This window comes from Urocampus carinirostris, chromosome 1 (genome assembly GCF_059441175.1).
Source record: "Urocampus carinirostris isolate Australia breed hairy pipefish chromosome 1, RoL_Ucar_1.0, whole genome shotgun sequence".
Lineage (NCBI taxonomy): Eukaryota > Metazoa > Chordata > Actinopteri > Syngnathiformes > Syngnathidae > Urocampus > Urocampus carinirostris.
The window spans coordinates 14,097,440-14,118,227 of record NC_142349.1 but is presented as its reverse complement, the minus strand read 5'-3'; the positions used below and the strand labels follow the sequence as shown (position 1 = coordinate 14,118,227).

The 20,788-nt window shown below is 40.6% G+C and overlaps 2 protein-coding genes across 6 annotated transcripts in view; one reads left to right on the top strand and one right to left on the bottom strand.

The window, feature by feature from the left end:
• Positions 1-12,200, top strand: part of LOC148373630 (retinal-specific phospholipid-transporting ATPase ABCA4-like) — a 67,987-nt gene extending 55,787 nt beyond the window's left edge. For all 3 annotated transcript variants that reach the window (XM_088327520.1, XM_088327511.1, XM_088327503.1), the window contains 9 exons: positions 706-826; positions 910-972; positions 2,473-2,579; positions 4,468-4,609; positions 5,780-5,914; positions 6,924-7,027; positions 8,594-8,686; positions 10,365-10,614; positions 11,202-12,200. In XM_088327520.1, the coding sequence (XP_088183646.1) occupies positions 706-826; positions 910-972; positions 2,473-2,579; positions 4,468-4,609; positions 5,780-5,914; positions 6,924-7,027; positions 8,594-8,686; positions 10,365-10,614; positions 11,202-11,318 (1,132 nt within the window). In that variant the 3' untranslated portion in view covers positions 11,319-12,200. The remainder of the gene's footprint in view (positions 1-705; positions 827-909; positions 973-2,472; positions 2,580-4,467; positions 4,610-5,779; positions 5,915-6,923; positions 7,028-8,593; positions 8,687-10,364; positions 10,615-11,201) is intronic.
• Positions 12,201-13,671: 1,471 nt separating this feature from the next.
• LOC148373629 (noelin-3-like) lies at positions 13,672-18,850 on the bottom strand. 3 transcript variants are annotated; one of them, XM_088353562.1, is made up of 6 exons: positions 18,527-18,850; positions 17,185-17,334; positions 16,717-16,872; positions 16,425-16,644; positions 16,190-16,296; positions 13,673-15,558 (listed from the first exon to the last, which is right to left on the bottom strand). In XM_088353562.1, the coding sequence occupies exons 1-6, from the start codon at positions 18,590-18,592 to the stop codon at positions 14,884-14,886; spliced, it is 1,374 nt and encodes a 457-aa protein (XP_088209688.1). In that variant the 5' UTR covers positions 18,593-18,850; the 3' UTR covers positions 13,673-14,883. The 3 variants fall into 3 exon arrangements, with proteins under 3 accessions (XP_088209670.1, XP_088209688.1, XP_088209679.1); XM_088353544.1 differs by having other exon boundaries at positions 13,672-15,558; positions 16,425-16,872; XM_088353553.1 differs by having other exon boundaries at positions 16,425-16,872; positions 17,185-17,331.
• Between the last annotated feature and the right edge of the window lie 1,938 nt (positions 18,851-20,788).

Genomic DNA, 20,788 nt, shown 5'->3' with positions numbered 1-20,788 from the left:
ATTGGTACTCATTGCCTGCCCTGCTTGGTGCTCTGCATTAAGGGTTGGAATTGGGGGGTTTGGTCACCTAATGACTCCCAACACAGCAGTTGGGTCTAAAATGGCGGCGCCCTGTTTGGCTGCGGCTGCATTGGCTCACTACAGTTTAACCGTACGGGTCAGGTGTATCGACATTGCGTTCTGTGTGCATGGTTACAAAGAATGAAAATAAAAGTAAATTCTATTCTAATTCTATTCTTTTTTCCATCTTGGCTCTAATCCCGATCGTCTCGGTCACCGGTTTCAGATGACAAGGTTATCGTGAATGATAATATTGTCGCGTGTTCCCAGTAAATCTCATGCACGATCAAAATCTATTTGGTAAATAAACTTGATTCATAAATTATCTTTGATTTTTCTTTAAATCTTTTGTCTTGGTTTGAGTGCGTAGGTTCTGCGTGGTGTTTGTAAAGTTTATTATCTACTAATTAATTCGAGGATTTGCAATTGTTTAGAAGGGGAGCAATCGGCTCAGGTTGACTGTTGACTGCATTTTCTAGGGTACTGTGACAATATTATTAAAAAAGATTGGTCTACGAATAATAAATTAACAACAAAAAATTCCCGTACAAAAAGTGTTCTATGGCGTACACATTTTAAGATGATCAAAGAATGTATAACTTATGGGGAAAATATTTAAGTTGACAAGTATGCATTTGGTTTCAGGTTATCGGAGGGCAAGCATAGCCTGGCAACAGACGAGGACGACGACGTAGCGTGTGAGCGACGAAGAATCTATGAGGGAGGCAGCAAGTCGGACATCCTGCACATTAAAGACCTAACCAAGGTATTTCTTATTTAGCAAAATCATTTTAAAAATCAAGAGTATGTGATGTTAGAGTCTCTATTTTGTTCGTTTTTTTCTCACAGACCTACGTGGGAAGGAAGCAACCTGCTGTCGATGGGATATGTGTAGGGGTTCCCGCTGGCGAGGTTTGTTCTTGACAAGAAAATATCCTCAAAATGCTAAACTAAAACCAAAAACTGTTTCTTTAAGTATCCATAATTATTTAGACATATTTTATACAAAACAAAAACATACATTGTGTCTTTCCCGAGCAAGCAAAAATCAAAATATTTTGTAATGGCATGTAGAAAATAGATAAGCCTGGGGGAGACATACGACCCGTCAGGTATTTTAGTCAAGCCCGCCGAACAAAAACTGTAAAAATTAGCATTCTAGCTCACATATATGTTAAAAAGAAGTAAATATTAAAATGTGAGGTTGTTTTGGTGCTTTTTTAATCCTAAGTGCTCTTTGTGTGCCCCAATAGCAACTAAATATTTAAATACGCTTATGTCCAATATTCAAACAGCTATGTTTTTCTGTACTTACTCTTTTTTTTAAATCATTTATTAAGTTCATCAAGAAGATCAAATTCCATGCACTTCTGTTCTAGCCCTACTGCATTTCATGTTTTTCAATGCAAATAATCAAGTTCAGTGCTGAAAGAGAGATATTTCTTTGCTTCAATTAAAAGTTCTTATTTATAAAGAAATTTATATACACATTTCCATGTTTTTCAAAACAATTTGGAAGAAAATTAAACGTAACTTGTAAATGTAAAAGCAAACAAATATAGTTGGGTACGGTTTCATTATCTTTTTATCTCGTGTCATATTTAAAGGTATCATATTCAAAGCTCTGTGTCAGCATATACAAAAATTTAAGTATATCAATCGGGCATTTTCTTTTTTCTTTTTTCTGGTCCCTAAAGTAAAATGTTTTAGCTCCATGAAGCTCGCAAATCCAAGAAATGTGCCCGCTCCTGGTTTATAACAATGTTAAGATTTATAAAACAACCCCAACATTGTGTCATTTTGTTTTAAAGAAACGAAAAATGATGTTTTTGTCTTTAAACGCTTCAAATCTTTTTTCAAAACAACAAACACAATAAAACTGGGGTCTTTAAATAACCCAATCATTGCATTTTGGACAAAACAATCAAGCCAGTTGGTCCTGATTAATTAATTTGTTTTATTAGGCTATTTAGCGTAGGTTTTTTTCCCAATGCCGGCATCTTCTTTTCAAAAGGTGATAAATTGATAAATGGATAGAGAGAGAGATAGATAGATAGATACATTATTCATCCCCGTAGGTAAATTCACACTTCCAGCAGTATCCTTGTGTTGAAAAATACCCAATATAATGTTTTGCTACAGAGTATTTAAATAGTGCTACGGAAAATACACACTGTAATAAAAATAAGGTAATTTGCAAATGTGGGGTGGGGTTTAATGTGGGCTTTAAATCCCCCGGGTGGAGTTAAGGAGACTCATGGCATGAGGAAGAAATGATCTCCTCAGTCTGTACGTAGAACAAGACTGTGAGAGCATTCTGTCGCTGAATCTGCTCTTCTGTTTGGAGATGATGCTGTGTAGTGGATGTAATAAATTGTCCATGATTGACCGCAACTTGTTTTCTCTTCTCAGTGTTTTGGACTCTTGGGCGTGAACGGTGCAGGCAAGACAACCACCTTCAAAATGTTGACGGGCGACACTGATGTCAGCTCGGGGGAAGCGACTGTGGTTGGTTACAGGTACCAACTCAAACCTTTTTGTGCTAAAGGTGGGGTGCGTCAATTTAGGTGTCCTTCAAAAGCTTTCTCCATTAAATGTGTGTTAACAATGCCCAACTCAGTTCAAAGAGCCCTTATGCTTTATTGTCACCTTACTTTTAGCGAAGCTCTTCGGGACGCGAAGCACATTAGGTAGGAGGAATATGGTGTGGCGGGTGTGCTAGAGAGTGACGTCCTGCTCGTGCCCAGGGGTTTTTGTTCTGTTGTGTAGTATGAAAGTGATGACTTCCCTATCCTCCGAGAAGAAGTAGGATGTTGTAGATTCCTGGAAACTTTCAGTTCTTTAGCGAGTTAATTGGTGCCTCTGTCAGAACTCATACAAAACAGTGGTGAAATAACTACAGGCATCTTGACAACAATTTGCAAACAAGAGAGTGTCCATCTGCATGGAGAAAATTGCTAATAATTATGCTACCAAAGAAAGTAAAACTCACACTATGTACATCTTTATAGATTACAAGAAGGCGTTTAACAGAGTATGGCAAGTCGGGAATTACAACATGGGCCATAATCTAGTTCAGACCATTGAACAACTATATCCAAATGCCAAAAATGTGGTGCTGATGAATGGTACCGATGAAACAAGGTTTGAAACAACAGTTAGTGTGAGACAAACCTGCCTTCTCTTTTCAACTTCATTCAACATCTTCTGAGAGAGGATCACGACTAAAACCCCTACAGTCTAGACCAAGATGAAGGTACAGGCAGCATTGGGGGACACAATGCCATTAACCTCTCTTTTGTTGATGATATTGCTGGACTGGCAGGAGAAGAAGATAAAATCAGAGATCTTGTCAATCGCTTGGACAAAGCATCAACCCGATATGGGATGGAAATCACCCCAGAAAAAAAACAAAAGTAATGACCAACAACACCCAAGGTATCACCAAAAACATCTCCATCAACCACAAAGAGCTTGAACCGGTCACCAAATTGAAATATCTTGAAGCAGTCATATCAGAAAAGGGGGCAAAGCCAGAAATCCTGGCCAGGTTTGGGCAAACCACAGCCACACTTGCCAGACCCAAACGCATCCGGAGGGAAAAGAACATAGGAGTGAAATTAAAAAAAAGACTCGTGCAAGTGCCAGTTACTCCCATCTTCTTCTACACTTGCAAGACATGGACTCTTACAGTAAAGCTGAAGAGGGAAAATCCAGGCCTTGGAGATGTGCCGCTACAGGAAACTTCTAGGCATCTGCTACATAGCCAATGTGATAATCAAAATGGTGTGCAAAACCATCAAAGGGCACGTTGGACCCCACGAAAAACTGTTGTCAACTCTGCGCGGACGGAAACTTCAGTGTATGGTCCTGCACAAGATCATCAGGACTGGCCAAGATTATTCTCCAGGGCACAATCCAGAGGGGCAGGAGGAGAGGAAGACTGAAAAAGAACTAGGACGACATATTAAGGAATGGACTGGTGCCAACTTTGGTACGACCCAAACACAGACCAGGGACTGTAAGCAGTGGAAAAAAACTCTACAGATTTGTGTCCTCAACGATTCCTCGACGACCCAGGTGATTAAGTGATCCATGAACCGTAGCATCGAAATGGTGAAAGTAAGAAAAGCCCTCCTTCAATTACAGACAAAATAACAACCGCAACCCCAAGAAAGATGAAAAAAGAGTTAATTGAGCGTGTCTAAGAAATGTACATACTTGCATGCGCATCATGAATGAGCTGCATTATTGACATAAGCCAGGAGATGGCAGCAGCAGGTGAAAAAGTTCCAAATTCCATGCAGATCCTTTATCATTGATGGTTGCACTGTTTTTAATGTAGGATTAGGGTTATATGTGTCATCCAGCATTTTCTCTTTTGTTTACTTTTTGTGTGCGTGGTAGCATCCTGAAGGAGATTCTTGATGTGCACCAGAACATGGGCTACTGCCCGCAGCTGGACGCCATCGACGAGCTACTGACCGGCAGGGAGCACCTGTACCTGTATGCCCGCCTTCGGGGGGTGCCTGAAGACGAGATCCCCAGGGTTAGATCTTGACATTTTTAGCATACCTATTGTGTTTTCCGAGTTCTAAAAGAGGGGCACCCCGAGATAAAAATAGTCTAATCCTTCGCTGTATGTACTACCTTTCCCAATTTTGATACTTGGCTGATTTTCATTGTGAATTGTATTTTGCATTCAAAGTCGCCCTGCCATTTTTCTCCCTTTGTCTGCTTGTCCGTCGATAACGCTGCGGTATGAGTTGTACACATACGTAAAACAACTCGACCAACCTACAGTGGCGTGAAAAAGTATTGCCCCCTTTCTGATTTCAATGCTTTTTGCATATTTGTCACTCACAAAGGTTTCAGATCATCAAACAAATTTCAATATCCCACAAAGACAACCAAGGAAATACATAATGAGTTTTGTAATGTTGATTTCATTTATTTAGGCAAAATACAATTAAAACCAATCTTGCCCTATGTGAAAAAGTAAAAAGTAGTGCCCCCTGAACCTAACAGCAAGCTTGGCCACCTTTGGCAACCATAACAGAAATGAACCCTTTACAATATTTGGTCTTTCGCAACCCTGTGGAGGAATTATAGCCCACTCTTCTTTGAAAAATTGTTTCAAATCTTCCATATTGGAGGGTTTCCTAACATGAACTGCCTGTTTAAGGTCACACGACAGCATCTCAATTGGATTTAAATTTGACTTGGCAACTCCAGAACCTTAATTTGATTTCTTATTTTTTGGGGCAGCCATTCAGAGCTGGACTCTATGGTGTGTTTCGGATCGTTATCGTGCTGGTTGATCCAAAAGTGGTTGAGTTTGAGAGCACGAACTGAAGGCCGAACGTTCCCCATCAGACTCCTCTGGTAAACACCAGAATTCATTAATCAGTAAACCACAGCAAGTTGTCCCCGACATAAGGCAGCAAAGCAGCCCTAGACCATCACATAGCCACTTCCATCCTTTACTGTTGTCTTCATGTTCTTTTTGTCAAGTGCTGTGCTATTTTTATGCCAAATGCAACTGACTGGACACTTTCCAAAAAGTTCAATTTTTGACTCATCAGTCTACAGAATGTTTCTCCATAAGATTTAAGGGTAATCTCAAGATGCTTTTTGGCAAATTAAAGACGACTCTTTGTGTGCTCTTGTGACAGCAACAGTCCAGAAAACGAATTGTAATAATTTCCTTCCACATCAGGTGGCCGAGTGGGGAATCCAAAAGTTGGGCCTGTCTGAGTACGCAGGTCGTTGCGCCGGTACCTACAGCGGCGGCAACAAACGCAAACTGTCAACCGCCATCGCCATGATCGGTTGCCCGGCGTTGGTCCTTTTGGTGAGTGGGGCTGCAACTAACAACTATTTTAACAGTCGACCAGTCAACGAATATTGAAACGATTAGTCGACTAATCGGCTAATCACAATTGTTTCGTAATTAGCGCGGCAAATGATAATAAAAAGAAAAATGGGTATGAAAAAAATGCACATTTTATTAAACACAGTACGGATTTGCACAAAAAGTAAATAGAAATGCCCTATCCAAAATCAGTTGGGCACGGTGCTTGATCAGTAAAGATACATACATCCATAAAAAAAATCTCAGTCCATTTTTGGGTACAGGCAAATTAAAATCATATAAACATTTTTTTAATCCCTTTAAACCAAGTTCAGGGTCCTTAGCAGCAGCACAACAGTAAATAAAAAAATATGATGTTCATTTTGTGAAGTACTTTCAGTGGTGAACTGTAATATAAGAAACAAACTTTTCATTCTCATCTAACAATTTTAACTGCTGACGTTTGTAGTTTTTAACGTTTTAACAGCTGACATTTGAAATCCATTTGTCAGCCGCAGTCTGGCATAACGCTCAAACTCTCACACAAATATAAGTGTATAAAATGTCCTTTAATCTTACCGAAGTGAGTCAGACTCCGTTTCGTTTAACTGTCTGAATGCTCTTAAATGTTAATTTATCACTGAGGTATCGCCATGATCCGCAAGGTCTGCTTTGCAAACGTAGCCCCTTGTCCTTTCATTCACCGTATCCAAAATAAAATGCTCGAAAACATGGAAACTTTAAATAAACTCTTTTGAAGTTATTGAACGCGTACCTAATGTTTACGCCATCATTTTTGAACATTACGGCTTCAGACAGAGACGCTATTGCGCATGAGTGACTCTCAATGGAGATTACAACAATGGGAAAGGCCTCACACTGTTGGAAAATTCACTGTCGACTATTTTTATTATCCATTTTTGTCGACTAATCCTTGCAGCCATGTTAGTGAGAATGTTTGTTTGAGTTCCCTGAACGTTTTCCAAGCAGGGTAATGTTTGCCTTTTAGGACGAGCCCACCACGGGGATGGACCCGCATTCCCGCCGTTTCCTTTGGAACGCCATTCTGAGCGTGATGCGCGACGGCCGGGCTGTGGTACTGACGTCGCACAGGTTAGATGACGGCGTCTATCTCGCCCTAGCACAATGAAATGATGAGAAAAATAATAATGGATTATAAAAATCTGAGTATTGATTGGGCTTCATCAAAATAACTTTAAGTGGAGGCAGTTGTTGACACCAGTTTGACTAGTTTACCAGTGTAGACCTTTTCTAGTGTGCCGCAGGAAATTGGCCTTTTTTATCTTTTTAGAAAGGCATGTCGTTGTTCAATATCTGCTTTCCTCCACTGATTAATCATGTCAGGAGGTGGCAGCAAATTACTTTTTTTTATTTTTAAATACTCATGATCAGCTAATACAGTATATTTGATAATGTATTTTGTTTAAAATTGCACACAAAAAAAGAATCAAAGTCAAAATCTTGCACATGATATTGAAGATTTTAATTATTATTAATTATTATATTACTCAACCAAAAAAAGAAACACAACACAGTGTAAAAAAATGTTTCATAGGGAGTGTCTGAGCCCGAACAGACGGTGGACCCAGACGTGTAATGTTTTCACACAAGCTTTATTTTACGGGAAAAGGGGCAGTCATGCGCAGGGACACAAACGCCAGCCATTTGGCGATCGCTGGGCATAAGAGATCGAAACCGGTCAGGACAGACGGGATCTATACCAGATCCAGGATACACGAGCAGATACCGGACAGGACGTGACGGACGGCGTGGATACCTGATACTGGTTACACGGGCAAGATACTGGACAGGGCAGGACGGACGGAATCGTTACACGAGCAAGATACCGGACAGGGCAGGACAGACGGAATCGATACACAGGCAAGATACTGGACAGGATGAGACAGATGACATCGATACCGGATCCTGGAGACTGGAGCAAGATACCAGACAGGATGAGACAGACGGGATCGATACCGGTTACTGGAGACTGGAGCAAGATACCGGACAGGCTGAGACAGGGGGGATCGATACCAGATACTGGAGACTGAAGCAAGATACCGGACAGGACGAGACAGGCGGGATCGATACCGGATACTGGCGCAAGATACCGGACAGGACGAGACAGGCGGATCGATACTGGATACACGAGCAGGATACCGGACAGAGTCAAACCACAAGTCTTGCAAGTGCAGAGGTTTGTTGACGGACTGACCAGGAGTGAATGAGAGCAATGAGTTTGTATAGGAGGGGAGCCAATCAACGAGCAACAGATGGCGCCAAACAAGCGGGCCCTAGAGAGGGCCATGGGCAACCGTGACAGCTTACATAAAGTATTGTTTTTCTTAAAATCTTACAAAAACTAGATAAAACTGGTACAAAAATTTGGTAACATAAAAAATGGCAGCTGATTGTTTGAACCGTTATAATACTGTAACATTCATCCATGTCAGTAGATTGCTATCTTTAAACAATTGATACTTTTCAAGGGTTGTTTGACCCATGGTGTGCTTTGAGATTTCTTCATGAAAAATCGGTTGTGCCTCGGCTCAACATTTGCAGTTTCAAAGCAAGCTTTTTTGCTTGCCAAACTAATATTACATTTAAACTTATGATAAGGATTGATTTTGGTTTGATGTTGTTTTTTGTGCTTTCAAGCATGGAGGAGTGTGAAGCACTGTGCACGCGTCTCGCCATCATGGTCAACGGCACCTTCAAATGTTTGGGAACAATTCAGCACCTCAAATACAAGTAAGACTTGTTCGGATGGCAGCAACCGCCTACATTTGCTCTTTTGTGCCTATGACTTGGCTTGCTAAGCGTGTTTAAAACACACTGGAATTTTACAATTGAAAAATAATACTCAATATAGAGTTTATGGGTTAGGGTAAAGGTTAGTGACAAATAATCGCTTAATGTTAGGTAGGATTAGGGTTAGATTTATTTAGTTGCTTTGTTCAATAAGATTTAGGTTTCGGCATTGTTAGTTAAAAAAAAAGAACTGGAGTGTTTTCAAGAAGAAAAGATCATTTTTTTATGCTAATATGTGTTTTGCAAGTTGTATTGATTGATACAATTACTACTAAATAAATAATGACTATTATTCAAATTGTGAAATATTTGACCAATAGATGGCACTGTATTGTCTAATGAGAATGTAAATCGTTGCCAAATGAGCACAACCTAGCAGCAAGATGCCAGACAAACATGGCGGCGACTACTAGGTATGAATTAGGCTATGTAAAAAAAACACAAATTTCTCGACCCATGAAAATCTATAAAAATTAACATTGGTATGACGGTTCATGTATGTGTGCTTATTACCAAAATCTATATTTTTTATTTACTGAATAAAGTTTTTTTTTTGGTAACATTAGGAGGTACTAAATATTACACACTGTCCCTTTAAGTCCATACAGGAATAAATGATTCAAAAAAGGGAAACATTCAGTATGACAAAAAACATTTCCTGATAGTACAAAATCATAAAATAAGAAAATAGTATTAAAGCAGTGTATTTTAATTATAAAAAGCTGTTCTTTAAGGTGGGGTGCGTCATTTGAGGAGTCCTTAAAGCCCTAGTGAGCAATGTTTGACCACTAGATGGCATTGTTGTCTGATTCTGCTACGAGGTAGGCTGGGGCACTAGTTTTCTTTTGCAAGATGCCAGACCAACATGGCGGCACCTGACCACTGCCCGAAGGTAGCCGGGATGGGCTCCAGCACCCCGCGACCCTGGTGAGGATAAGCGGTGCAGATGATAGATGGATGGATGCATGGACGACAGTCCATGCATTTTTGCCTAATACTCAAATCAATGTTTTATTCCTTAACTGAAAGTTTTTTTTGGCACTAAGAGGCACTAAACACTACACACTGTCCCTTTAAGAAGTTGAAAGCTAGATGTTTTCTCTATTCAATACGTGTTGACAATGCCCAACTTAATTGAAAGAGCCCTTCTGTTTTTTATTTTCCACTGTGCCTATCTCCTTTAATTTTAATTTTGTCAGAGCTGTTCAGGATGGAACACATTTTCAAGGAAAGGGAGCTGGGGGGAGTGCTGGAGAGTGACGTCATACTGTTTTTTCTTTGTCAGGGTAGCATGAAAATAGTGAAAGTAGGAAAAGGCCTGTTTTAAGTACAGTCCAAACGCCAACCCAAGCCCCCAAAAATCTGAAAAAAGACATTATGGAGCCAAGAAATGCATGTACTTGCACGCGCATCATAGACGAACTGACTGATACTGCATTGATGACACAAGCCAGGAGATGGCAGCAAAGAATAACAGTTTTCGTACAGCTCTTTTAATACTGTGTTACTCATTCTAGACTTTTTGTGATTAAGGGCTATACAAATGAATATGACTTGACAAAAATAAGAACTTGCATAGGTCTTGTTAATAAAACAACACGTATGGCATGCGGCACAGATTCGGGGACGGCTACGTGGTAACCATGAAGTTGAGGGCGGGCAAAGCGGGTACACCCCCCGACCTGGAGTCCGTGGAGACCTTCATGGAGAGCAGCTTCCCAACGTGCGTGCGGCGCGAGAAGCATTACAACACGTTGCAGTACCACATTGCCTCGTCTTCGCTAGCCAGAATCTTCCAGTTGGTCGTCTCCAACAAGGACAGACTCGGCATCCAGGACTACTCCGTCTCGCAGACCACCCTAGACCAGGTTGGCCGTAATGCACGTTATTAATGATGATTTTCTTTGGTGTGTGTACAGTGATAGCTCTTCATACTAAGCTTCATTTTTTCCAGGATCTTGTTTGTAGCTTGAGTTGCTCATGTAACAAGCAGATTTTGGGGTGTTAAAAAAAAAGATCAATCTCGTCTCGCCCATTTAAAATCGAATTCGGATCGCGTCAGTCTCTGGTAGCAGAAGACAACCAATATTGTCAGGGTATTCTTGATAGTTGTCTTGCTGTGAGTAAATAGCTGCCGCGATATGTTTCCTAAGGTTTATTAGCGCCTAACAAGGGGAATTGCAACCAATAATAAAGGGAGCATTTGGCGTATGATATCGAGAGATGATGATACGTAAGCACTTAATGTACACTCAAAATTAAAGTTACTGTAACTTTATCAACGGTCTTAGGCGGCCTCCACTGGTAGCCTCTAGGAATGCTTGTGAGCGATATTCTTCTTCCAAATAAAACTTGTGTATCGAAATTCTCATGTTTAGAGGGGCTGTATAAAGAGGCACCACTCTATATGTTTGTTTGATGGCTCGAGCAAACATATCTGTGTGTTCATCTGCAGGTGTTTGTCAACTTTGCTAAGCAACAAACGATGGAGGACGATGCTGTCACGGTGCAGCGACGCGGAACCGGCAGACGCAAGGATGTCAAAATCGCACCCGTTAAGAGGAAAACCTAAAACGAAAACGTTAAACTGTTTGTACATATATTGTGTAAATCAAACTGAAGATCCTCACTTCCCCTGAAGCTTTTGAGAGGCTGTGGTTTTTAAAGGAAGCTTTGAAATAATGTGCAACACAGGCTTATATATGGGTCATTTAAAAATGAGAGCATTTTTTTTAAAGCGACAGTGTGTATTATTGATCATTAGTAAGTGTATTGTGTAGTGCTAAAACGCACAAGGAGAAATACAAGCTACGTACACTCAGTAAACAGACGGCCTCAATTTTCTATTCAATTCTTGGCCCGGATTTTAACAAAGTTTTTGTGTTTTTGGGGTACCAGTAGCAGTAAGATGGCCTAAAATGATGTCACTAGGTGAGTCTCAGGTTATAAATGCAAATTTCTCCACCTACAAGTATTTTAAAAAAGCATGTTTGTATGCGTTTTTGATTATTATTCAAATCAATCAATTTAAAAAAAATATATTTTTCTGAGGACTAGGAGGCAATTAATACACACTGTCCCTTTAATACTTAATGCCACAGTATATTCATCCTAAGAAAATAGTAAGGGCAAGAGCAGATGCTGGTTGTATATTTTTTGCTACAAATAAAAGCTGCTTTATTTATTCAGAAATGTCCTTTCATTCATTTTAAAATTGTAAGAGTTTTTTCAAACTATAATAACAATATCATTAAAAAAATCATAAATCATTAAAAAATATTTTACTACCCCTAATTAAAACCCATTTCTCGGGTGCCCTATCACTAATTCAAGATCCTAGATTAAAATTGTAATCCCAGGTTATAACCCAACCCTTCCTCATCTTTGAAATCTCTAGTTTGCATCCTTATCATTGTTTCACAAACAGTTTAAAACTGCACACCCAGGGTAAATCTCCTGTCAGAATACACCCCTCTCTTTAGAACCCTAGTTTTAAACACTCATTACAGTGGGACCTCGCTACTTCGCGGTTCGACGTTCGCGGGTTCAGAGCTTCGCGGGTCTGAAAAAAAAAAAAAATTAAAAAAGCAAATAATGAATAAAATTATATATATATATATATATATATATATATATATATATATATATATATATATATATATATATATATATATATATATATATATATATATATATATATATATATATATTTTTTTTTTAAGCATTTTTAAAGGGGCGTCGCAGGTTCAGAGCGTCGCAGGTCTAAAAAATAATAACAATAAAATAAAATCATTCGGTCCCACGTTCGTGGGTTCAGAGCTTCGCAGGTCTAAAAAATAATAATAATAAAATGATTAAAAATAATAATAATAAAAGAATAATAATAAAAGAAAATAATTTAAAAAAAAACAAAAAAAAAAACGTTTTTTTTTAAAAGCATTTTTGAAGGGGCGTCGCTACTTCGTGGTTCCACGTTCGTGGGTTCAGAGCTTCGCAGGTCTAAAAAATAGTAATAATAAAATAAAATAATTTTTTAAAAAAAGTTTTTTTTTTTTTTAAGCATTTTAAGCTACTTGGCGGATTTTCACTTTTCGCAGGTGGTTTTGGTCCCCATTGACCTCGATAACCGAGGGATTACTGTAATTCCCTTCTCCCACATTTTTAAAACCAAAACCATGCATCAAATCTTATTTGACCCCCCATTCTGAGTTTCAGCAATTTATCAACAGTTTAAAACCCTATTTGGAAATCCAAGGGACCTTGGGTCTATTGTTGGGACCGCAATCAGACTTTAGAAGCTTGGATTGAAACCCAAACCCTACTACTTTTTTAGTGAAATAAAGAAATAGTGTGCTCCCCTGACTCAATTTTTCTTTTTGTTCTTATGCATTTTTGTGCCTACTTGAATTAGCGTGCCCGCATGTTGGTTTAAAATCAGGCGATTGTGTAATTGTAATCCTGCGCAGTCCTTTGAGACATTTTTGTGATTAAGGGCTATACGAATAAATGTGACTTGACAAAATATAGCCTTGAGCTTTTCAAAATAAAGTATTGGCATTTTAACCCCATTTAGAGTGCATAATTGTTTTGGTGTGTAAAAAAAATCACACTAACATCAAGTCATTAGAAAAAGAGTTCATAAAGGACTTAAAGCCCCCAAGACTTAATTCCAATACCATTACTTCCTCTTTCTGCTATCAAGTTTGTCTTTTTTATATATGTTATTGACCTTCCACTTCTTTGATAAGGGCAAGGGAATAATTCCTCTAGGCCAGGGATCAGGAACCTTTTTGATCCAAAGAGCCATAAAAGCAAAAAATGTTTTAAAAATAAATTGAGAGATCCACATCATATATTTTCAGACAAAATTGAAAAAACTGCCAAACACGCTCTCTAGACAAAAGCTAATTCTTCTGCATATTTTATTTCACTGTGTGTCATTTCATGATTTAATCAAATGTATGAAATGATAATAATGCCAAATCCTGTGTCCCAAATCAATGTAAATATGCAATTTACAATTTGTCTTCCACCTTCAGTTAAGAGTGTTGAGGCAATTTTTTTCCATGAAATTTGTCCTAATAACGGTTTCAAAACAACGTGCATGCAAAGTTCTTTTGTAAAAACGTCACAAATTACTGCAAACGATAAGGATATTGTCATATTCACTTTCGGTGTAGACTGCACTGAGCGAAAGAGAGAGAAGGAAGTGCCTTGCGCTGTGTGCGGGGGTCCGCCCACCTGTACTGCTCACCCAATCAAAGTTGTTTGCCAGCGTTTTAATTTATCAGTTTAAATGGTTTCTTATCAAACTTCTGCATTAAGTTGCTTCGGCTTTATATGGACCAAAATCAGGATGAAATCACTTGACTTTGGAACGCCACAGAGATATGTGCAATAGTTAAATTTTATTTTGGAGCCATAAGTACTCATGAAAAGAGCCATATATGGCTCCCGAGCCATGGGTTCCCTACCCCTGCTCTGGGCGTTGGAAACAGATCTCCTGCTTACCTTACCATCATTTTGAGGTAGTGGTGATGTAACATGAACGACAATTAGTCATTCCTAACTGTTTTTGTTGTCGTTTTAAGGGTGATTTTTTTTTTTATTCCACTCAACTTTGAAAAATAACACTATGTCACAGTGCTTCACTCTTGTTTATTGTTCCTGTCTTCCCTATACCCACTTATCACTCCTGACTTTGTGCTTTTCGTTCCAACAGTGGCCTCTGTTGGAACTTAAGTTTTATACCACAAAGAACAAAAACATAAACATGGTTCATCTCCTCACACAATTGCTTTCTGCTGACAAAGAATAATCTATGGGCATGAAGCTAGGGCACTCCTGACATACCTTTGTGATATGAAGCTTGTGTCCCCTGCTCCTGCCCAAGGATTTGTTTAACAAATTAAAGAACTGTGTAGTGTACCTATAAACATTTATCCATTTATTTTTTAACCAATATTACCTTTCTTAGAGACTGTTTGGCAGAACAGATTGCTTAATGAAAATCCTCAAAGGGCCAAGACCGTATCAGGTGAACTGCAATATAGCGAGGGATTACTGTATTAAAATTTGACATCATATACTGAAAAAAACAAACAAGCTTGTCTTTCAGGCCCAGTAGATGCCGATGTTCAAGCACTTTCGGTTTCGATGAGGTGGAAGAGCGTGACGTTGAAGAGCACCTGGTGTCCGTTGTTCCAGCCATAGAGCGCTCGCTCACGGGCATTGTAGTCCAGCATGGACATGTGGAAGTACTGGTTGTGGAAGGGGATGTCCGTGTACTCGTATGTTGACGTGCGAGTGTGGTAGGCATAATAAACCTTGGCGCCGGTCAGGTGTGAGTTAGTGAGATAGAGCGTCCCGCAGATCATGAAGGCCTCGCCGGCGTTGCGCTTGGAATAGCCCGTGCTCCAGGTTGCCAGCAGGCGCAGAGTCACGGGGTCCAATCGACTAAGGACCACGTTGCCGGCGTTGCGGTTAGTGGCGTAGGCGGCCCACAGGCCCAGCTCGTCCGCCATCAGGTCGATGTCGGAGAACCCGCCCCACGTGTAAGGGTATACGTTATTGAAGCCGGCCGAGTCCAGCGCACGCTGAGTTAGCACGCGGCCTGTCCGCAGGCAGTAGCGCACCACGATGTTGCTCTGCACCTTGTTGTAATAGAGTGACCCGTTGTATACCACGTGGTTGGTACCTGCCCACTTGAAGGGCAAGCTCAATGTCCGCGACTCTATGCCCGACACAAAGTCAGACATGGATTTGTACTCCTTGACCATCTTGTTGTTAGAGTAGCCGTCCATGTACCAAACCTGTGCCAAAAGAAGACAGTTTTTGGAAGACCACTGGGATATGGCAGAGAGAAAAACGTTAAGGTTTCCCATCCAAATATTTTATTGTTTTGTTGTATTTGGGGAAACTGCTTAATTTAATGGCATCTTTTTTCAAATATTTTTCTTGTTGGCTGGGCGTAGACATATTGGAAAAACCTTTTTGCGGGTTACAGTAAAATGTTTTTAATAATAACTTTGCTATACACCATTAACAACAGCGACCAGATGATGAAGGTGCTGTATCTGAGTCAGATCAGAAGGCTTGTACACAAAAGCAGACATCTATCAATTTTGTTGATATTTTTGGGGAGTTCCTTGACATTCAACCTAGCTCAAAACACTCTCAGACTTCTAAAGTACAACTGTGTACATTTTCACAAAAATCGGTTCAGCCGTTTCGGAGTGTTTAAGACACACATGCACGCACGCACTGAAGCACGCGCGCAAAGTAGCAATATTTTTTGTTGTGTTTCTTGTCCAGTGAGGACAATGAATACTGCAAAGTGACTGTTACGTCCATCTATTTACTTAACTTAGAAGAGACTTTGTGAGAACTGCATGGAAGTCTTTGGAGGGAATCTGAACTCCTAACAGAAAACAATTTACTCACTTTAACATTTTCAGGAGCTGCTTTCGGGTCTGTCATCCATGCACCGAATCTGGTGCCTGAGGTCTTCACTGTGACTGGGCCGCTGATCTTCATCAACTTGCCGCATGCTGCAGACACAAAACAAATACAATAAAGACATGTGATATACTCATAAATGGATGGATGAATGGACGGACGGATCAATAGGATGGACATGAAGGACGAGATGGATGACAGGGTTAACTTTGCGACTGACTGAGTTTGCTCATGCAGTTTCTCAGACGGTTTTCCAAGGCCACGACTTTCTGGTTCAGCTCGTCATAGTCAAACGTTCCGGTCTGCTGCTGCGCGGCCAGCAAGACAGCCGACATATTCCTGATTTCATCCTTGAACTGGGAAATGATCCTGGCGTCGGTTTTGTACTGTTCCAGGACTGGGATCAGCGGCTGCAGCGAGTCCATCTTCTCCTTCAGCTCCTGAGAAAACACCAGGAATTTGCTCGGAATCTTCTTGGGTTTGAGGCAAGACGGAAAGAAAGAGACGAGTACCAGTAATTTTTTGTCGGCCAGCGTCCTCCTGTCTGAGTCCATCTGTCTGAACTTGGAGCGGAGACCTTTAATGAGGCTCTCCATCCCTATGATGTACTGGAAGTCCCTCTGGGTACGCAGGTTCAGAACCTCCATGGACTTTGACATGTTTTGGACCTGCTTCCAAGCAACAGCCGCAATGAGGGACTGGCATAACTGGTGCAGACTTCCCATCCGTTTTTAAATTAATCCATCCATCATTCACTAATACACCTACCCAGAACCAACATATATTTTTATCCATCTGTCCATCCATCCATCAGCAACAAATTTTGTCATTCATCCATCTATTGGTGCATGTATCCATTAGAAACAAATACTTTGATCCATCCATCCATCTATCCATCCATCCATCCATCCATGTAGCTATTACCAATAAATATTTTCTTCCATCCATCATTTTCTCAGCGTGTAAGCAGATTCACATGCCTTCTCCAGGAGTTGTCGCAGTTGGTGCCCTTTGGCATCACGGGAGCACAGACTCAGCCTTGGGGCCACCATTGTGCACACACATCGACCTCCGGCATCATGGGCAGTGCCAAACACTTGCCACCCCTCCCGCGGCTCCACAGTGGTCTGCTTGAACACACAAAAATGCCAAATCACATCACACGTCAGTTTGCCACACACCCAAACAGACTCGGTCCAAAGTAATGAGACCCTCATTTGATTGCAGAACAAAGGGTGCCTGAAACTTTTGCATGTAAACATGCTCTAAAATGCATGTTGTTGTACAGTAGGCGAATATACAGGCAAACAATTAAATTTCTAGTGAGTAAATGCTCACGATCATAAGGAGCAAAAAGCTTAGAGATTTATGTTCAGATGGGTGCCACTAGGCTGTACTTGCCCAAGACACCCCACAGGAAATGTTGCCCCTATAACCCTAGTGGTTAAGGGATCCACCGAACAAATGTAGCAGAATAATTAAATATATGATGGCACGGTAGGTGGATGGTTAGCTTCTCTACCTCATGTGCAGAGGTCCTGGGTTAAACTCCAGCTACCGACCTCGCTACAGAGTCTCCATGGGTTTTCTGTAACATTCCAAAAACATGCATGTAGAGTGATTGGTGGGTCGAAATAGTTCCTAGGTATGAATGAGTGTTTATATGGATCACATATGTCAAGGTCAAGGCCTGTGGGCCAAAACCACCCTCTGAGGTTTTCTCTTGTCTCTGGGTTGATCTTGTGTCATTTTTCTATGATGCGATGGAAAATTGCAATATTGTAACATAAAATACTCAAATCAGGGGGTCAGCTTATATGCACATATTTGGTTGTATGTCACCAGTAGCGGTAGAAAGGATGTAGGGAGGAGGTGTGGCTTATACAGGAACAAAATAAACAACAACCAGAAATCAATGGGGCAAATGTAAGCACCTAACTTAGTTTTTAATTTTAAATTAACTAACTAATAACTGTAACTAATAACTATTTCTTAGTAATGCTCCCAACTATTGCTGTCTCCTGCCAAATGTCTGATGTCAGTTGGGATGGGTTCTGGCAACCCCACGGCCGTTGAGTCAAGTAGTTAGAAATGGAATGAATTAAATACTTTAAAGAAAACAATCAGATATTAAATCATATTTTTTTTTAAAAAACGTTTTTGAAGACAATGTGCAGACATTCTACAAATTATTAGTTCGATGTCTAGTCAATGCAATACTAACATCACAATTAAATTAAATCCCATTTTTTTTAAAAAAACGATGATTTTATTTTTACAATCCAAACAAGTGCTGATGTTTGTAAGTGTCTTTGAACTCACCACAGGCGCCCAGCAAATGATCAGCAGCGGCACGAAGACGGACACAAACGACAGTGATGTACACATCGCTTGACACAAAAACTTCAAACAGGCAACGATAACACAAATCCGATATCACTCGTGTCCCTCCAAGCGCCAGTTTTTGCAGGCCACTTGTGTCCCTCCAAGTGTCAGTTTTTGCAGGTCCTGCGAACGCAGGGACTAATCTCTTGCAATCAAAAACATGATTTAAAAAAGGTAGGGGATGATGAAAATCTCAACTGCTGCTGGAGCCAAATGTGCCCACTCGTGACTCTCCAGTTCGCTCTGCCAAGAGGCAGCTGCTGCAATTGACGCGGAGACGCGCATGCGCAGCCTCCATCCCCATCGCCCACAGTGATAGTGGGATAAGGGCAGCGGTCGTAGGTAGTTTGTCACCGGGCTGCACAAGAACAAAACTATTTTTTTTTTTTTGACCAGTGGTCAGCTGTGAGGAACTGCTTTTCTGCCTTAATCATCTTAATTACATTTTGTCCATCAATACTTATTCAATAATTCCTAATTGTCTGTCAGCTTCATTTCATTGCTTCTCCCTGGTTGCGCTGCTTCCGAATGTGCGCTTTCATGTTGAAACATTTAACCAAACGCGCTGAAAAATCCACGGTCCGCCGCTGTTTTTCACCCAATGATGTTTTATTGACACTGCTACATGTCAGACTGAACTTAAACCAGGGGTTTGAAGTGCTGCGTTTTTATTCAAATCAGTGTGGTTTGCACGGGCTAGCGCAGTTGCCCGTGAAATAGTCACGTTTCAAAAAAGGATTCCCGCCCGCCGAAAACACAGTGAAGATGAATCAAACCAAACTTTTGCGCTTATAGCTAATCAGCATAGAGAATGGTCAAATAAGTCATGCTAAAACGATTGTAAAAGCACTTGCAGCTATGGAAAACTTTTGGCAACGGAGTTGGACGATGCATGTATTTTTGACTCATTTTCGTTCCATAACCTATAAAAACGTTTGCATTGACCCTTAGCGTCCACATGAGAAATTACGGTTTGATTGTTTTAAGAAAAATATTAAGGGTTTGGTGCTTCTCATCGGTGAGTATCAAGCCTCTGGGAATGGTTTCTGAATGATAAATCACAACTGAATAGCAGGAGCAGCTTTAATCAGATCTTTGTCCACAACTCAAGGACGCCCGCTTTCTACATCTGGCAAAAGGGTGTGTGTAGGCCGCCCCATGAGGCGAGTAGGCGTAGTGAAGCAGTGTGGTGAGAGTTGTTAGATATGGACGAATAGCGGTAGTTAACTCTTCAACAGAGCTTTTTCCTTTCAAAAAAAGTGGCAAAGTCCCATCGTCATTGTATGGTCATTGGGGAATAACGTTACTTGCCTGTCCAGAGGAACGTGGTCGCCCAAGGGAGGGCTATCACCTGAGGGAACGCGGTCACCCGATGGAACGCGATCACCCAAGGAGACGCGATCGCCGGAAGGAACGCAGTGGCCCGAGATCATGTGATCAGTTCAAATTAGTGAATTAGAGCCGGACTCATCAAGTGACTATTGTCCCTCTGAATCGGATGAATGTAGCAGCATGTCGTCTTCTTCGGGCTTCCATAAAGTAGTGAGAGAGGTAACGTCATTGCTTGCTAAGGATCATTTTCAAAGCTGTTACTACAGTTACCAGTTGTATATTGTAACATGCAAAATAAGAACAAAATATTTACAAATTATATATTTTGTGATGTGTGTATATGTATTTTTTTACCTCTCCTATTTAATATTGTGTGGTTATTGAACACATTGCTACAAATCGCAGGTGGTGCATTCGGCAGCAAGAATAGGGACATAATCTATGCCTTTGCTTTGATTCTGAAAGTTATTTATAGATTAAATAACATGTACTTCTTAATGTGTACATGTTTTTTTACTCATAAATTCATATTGTGGCTGCTATCCTTAAAAGACCCATCTCCATTTTTTTTCATTTTTTAATTTTTGCCCAAAAATAAGGATCACAGGGCAGCACGGCGGCGCAGTGGTTAGCGCGTGTGCGGCACAGTTCAGAGGTAATGAGATTGAACCTCCTGTGTGGAGTTTGCATGTTCTCCCCGTGCTTGCGTGGGTTTCCTCCGGGCACTCCGGTTACCTCCCACATTCTCAAAAACATGTATGTCAGGTTAGTTTGCCGGTCCAAATTGTCCCTAGGTTTGAATGAGCAAGTGAGTTGTCTGTCTCTGTGTTCTCTGCTACTGGCTGGCTGGAAACCAGTTCAGGGTGT

Excerpts from the sequence above, each read along its gene's own strand:
- LOC148373629 (XM_088353544.1), bottom strand. The coding sequence starts at position 18,592 with ATGTGTACATCACTGTCGTTTGTGTCCGTCTTCGTGCCGCTGCTGATC. Across the intron at positions 17,335-18,526 it reads TCATTTGCTGGGCGCCTGTG|CAGACCACTGTGGAGCCGCG; the intron begins GTGAGTTCAAAG and ends TGTGTGTTCAAG. Across the intron at positions 15,559-16,189 it reads CAGCTCCTGAAAATGTTAAA|GTTTGGTACATGGACGGCTA; the intron begins GTGAGTAAATTG and ends CTTTTGGCACAG.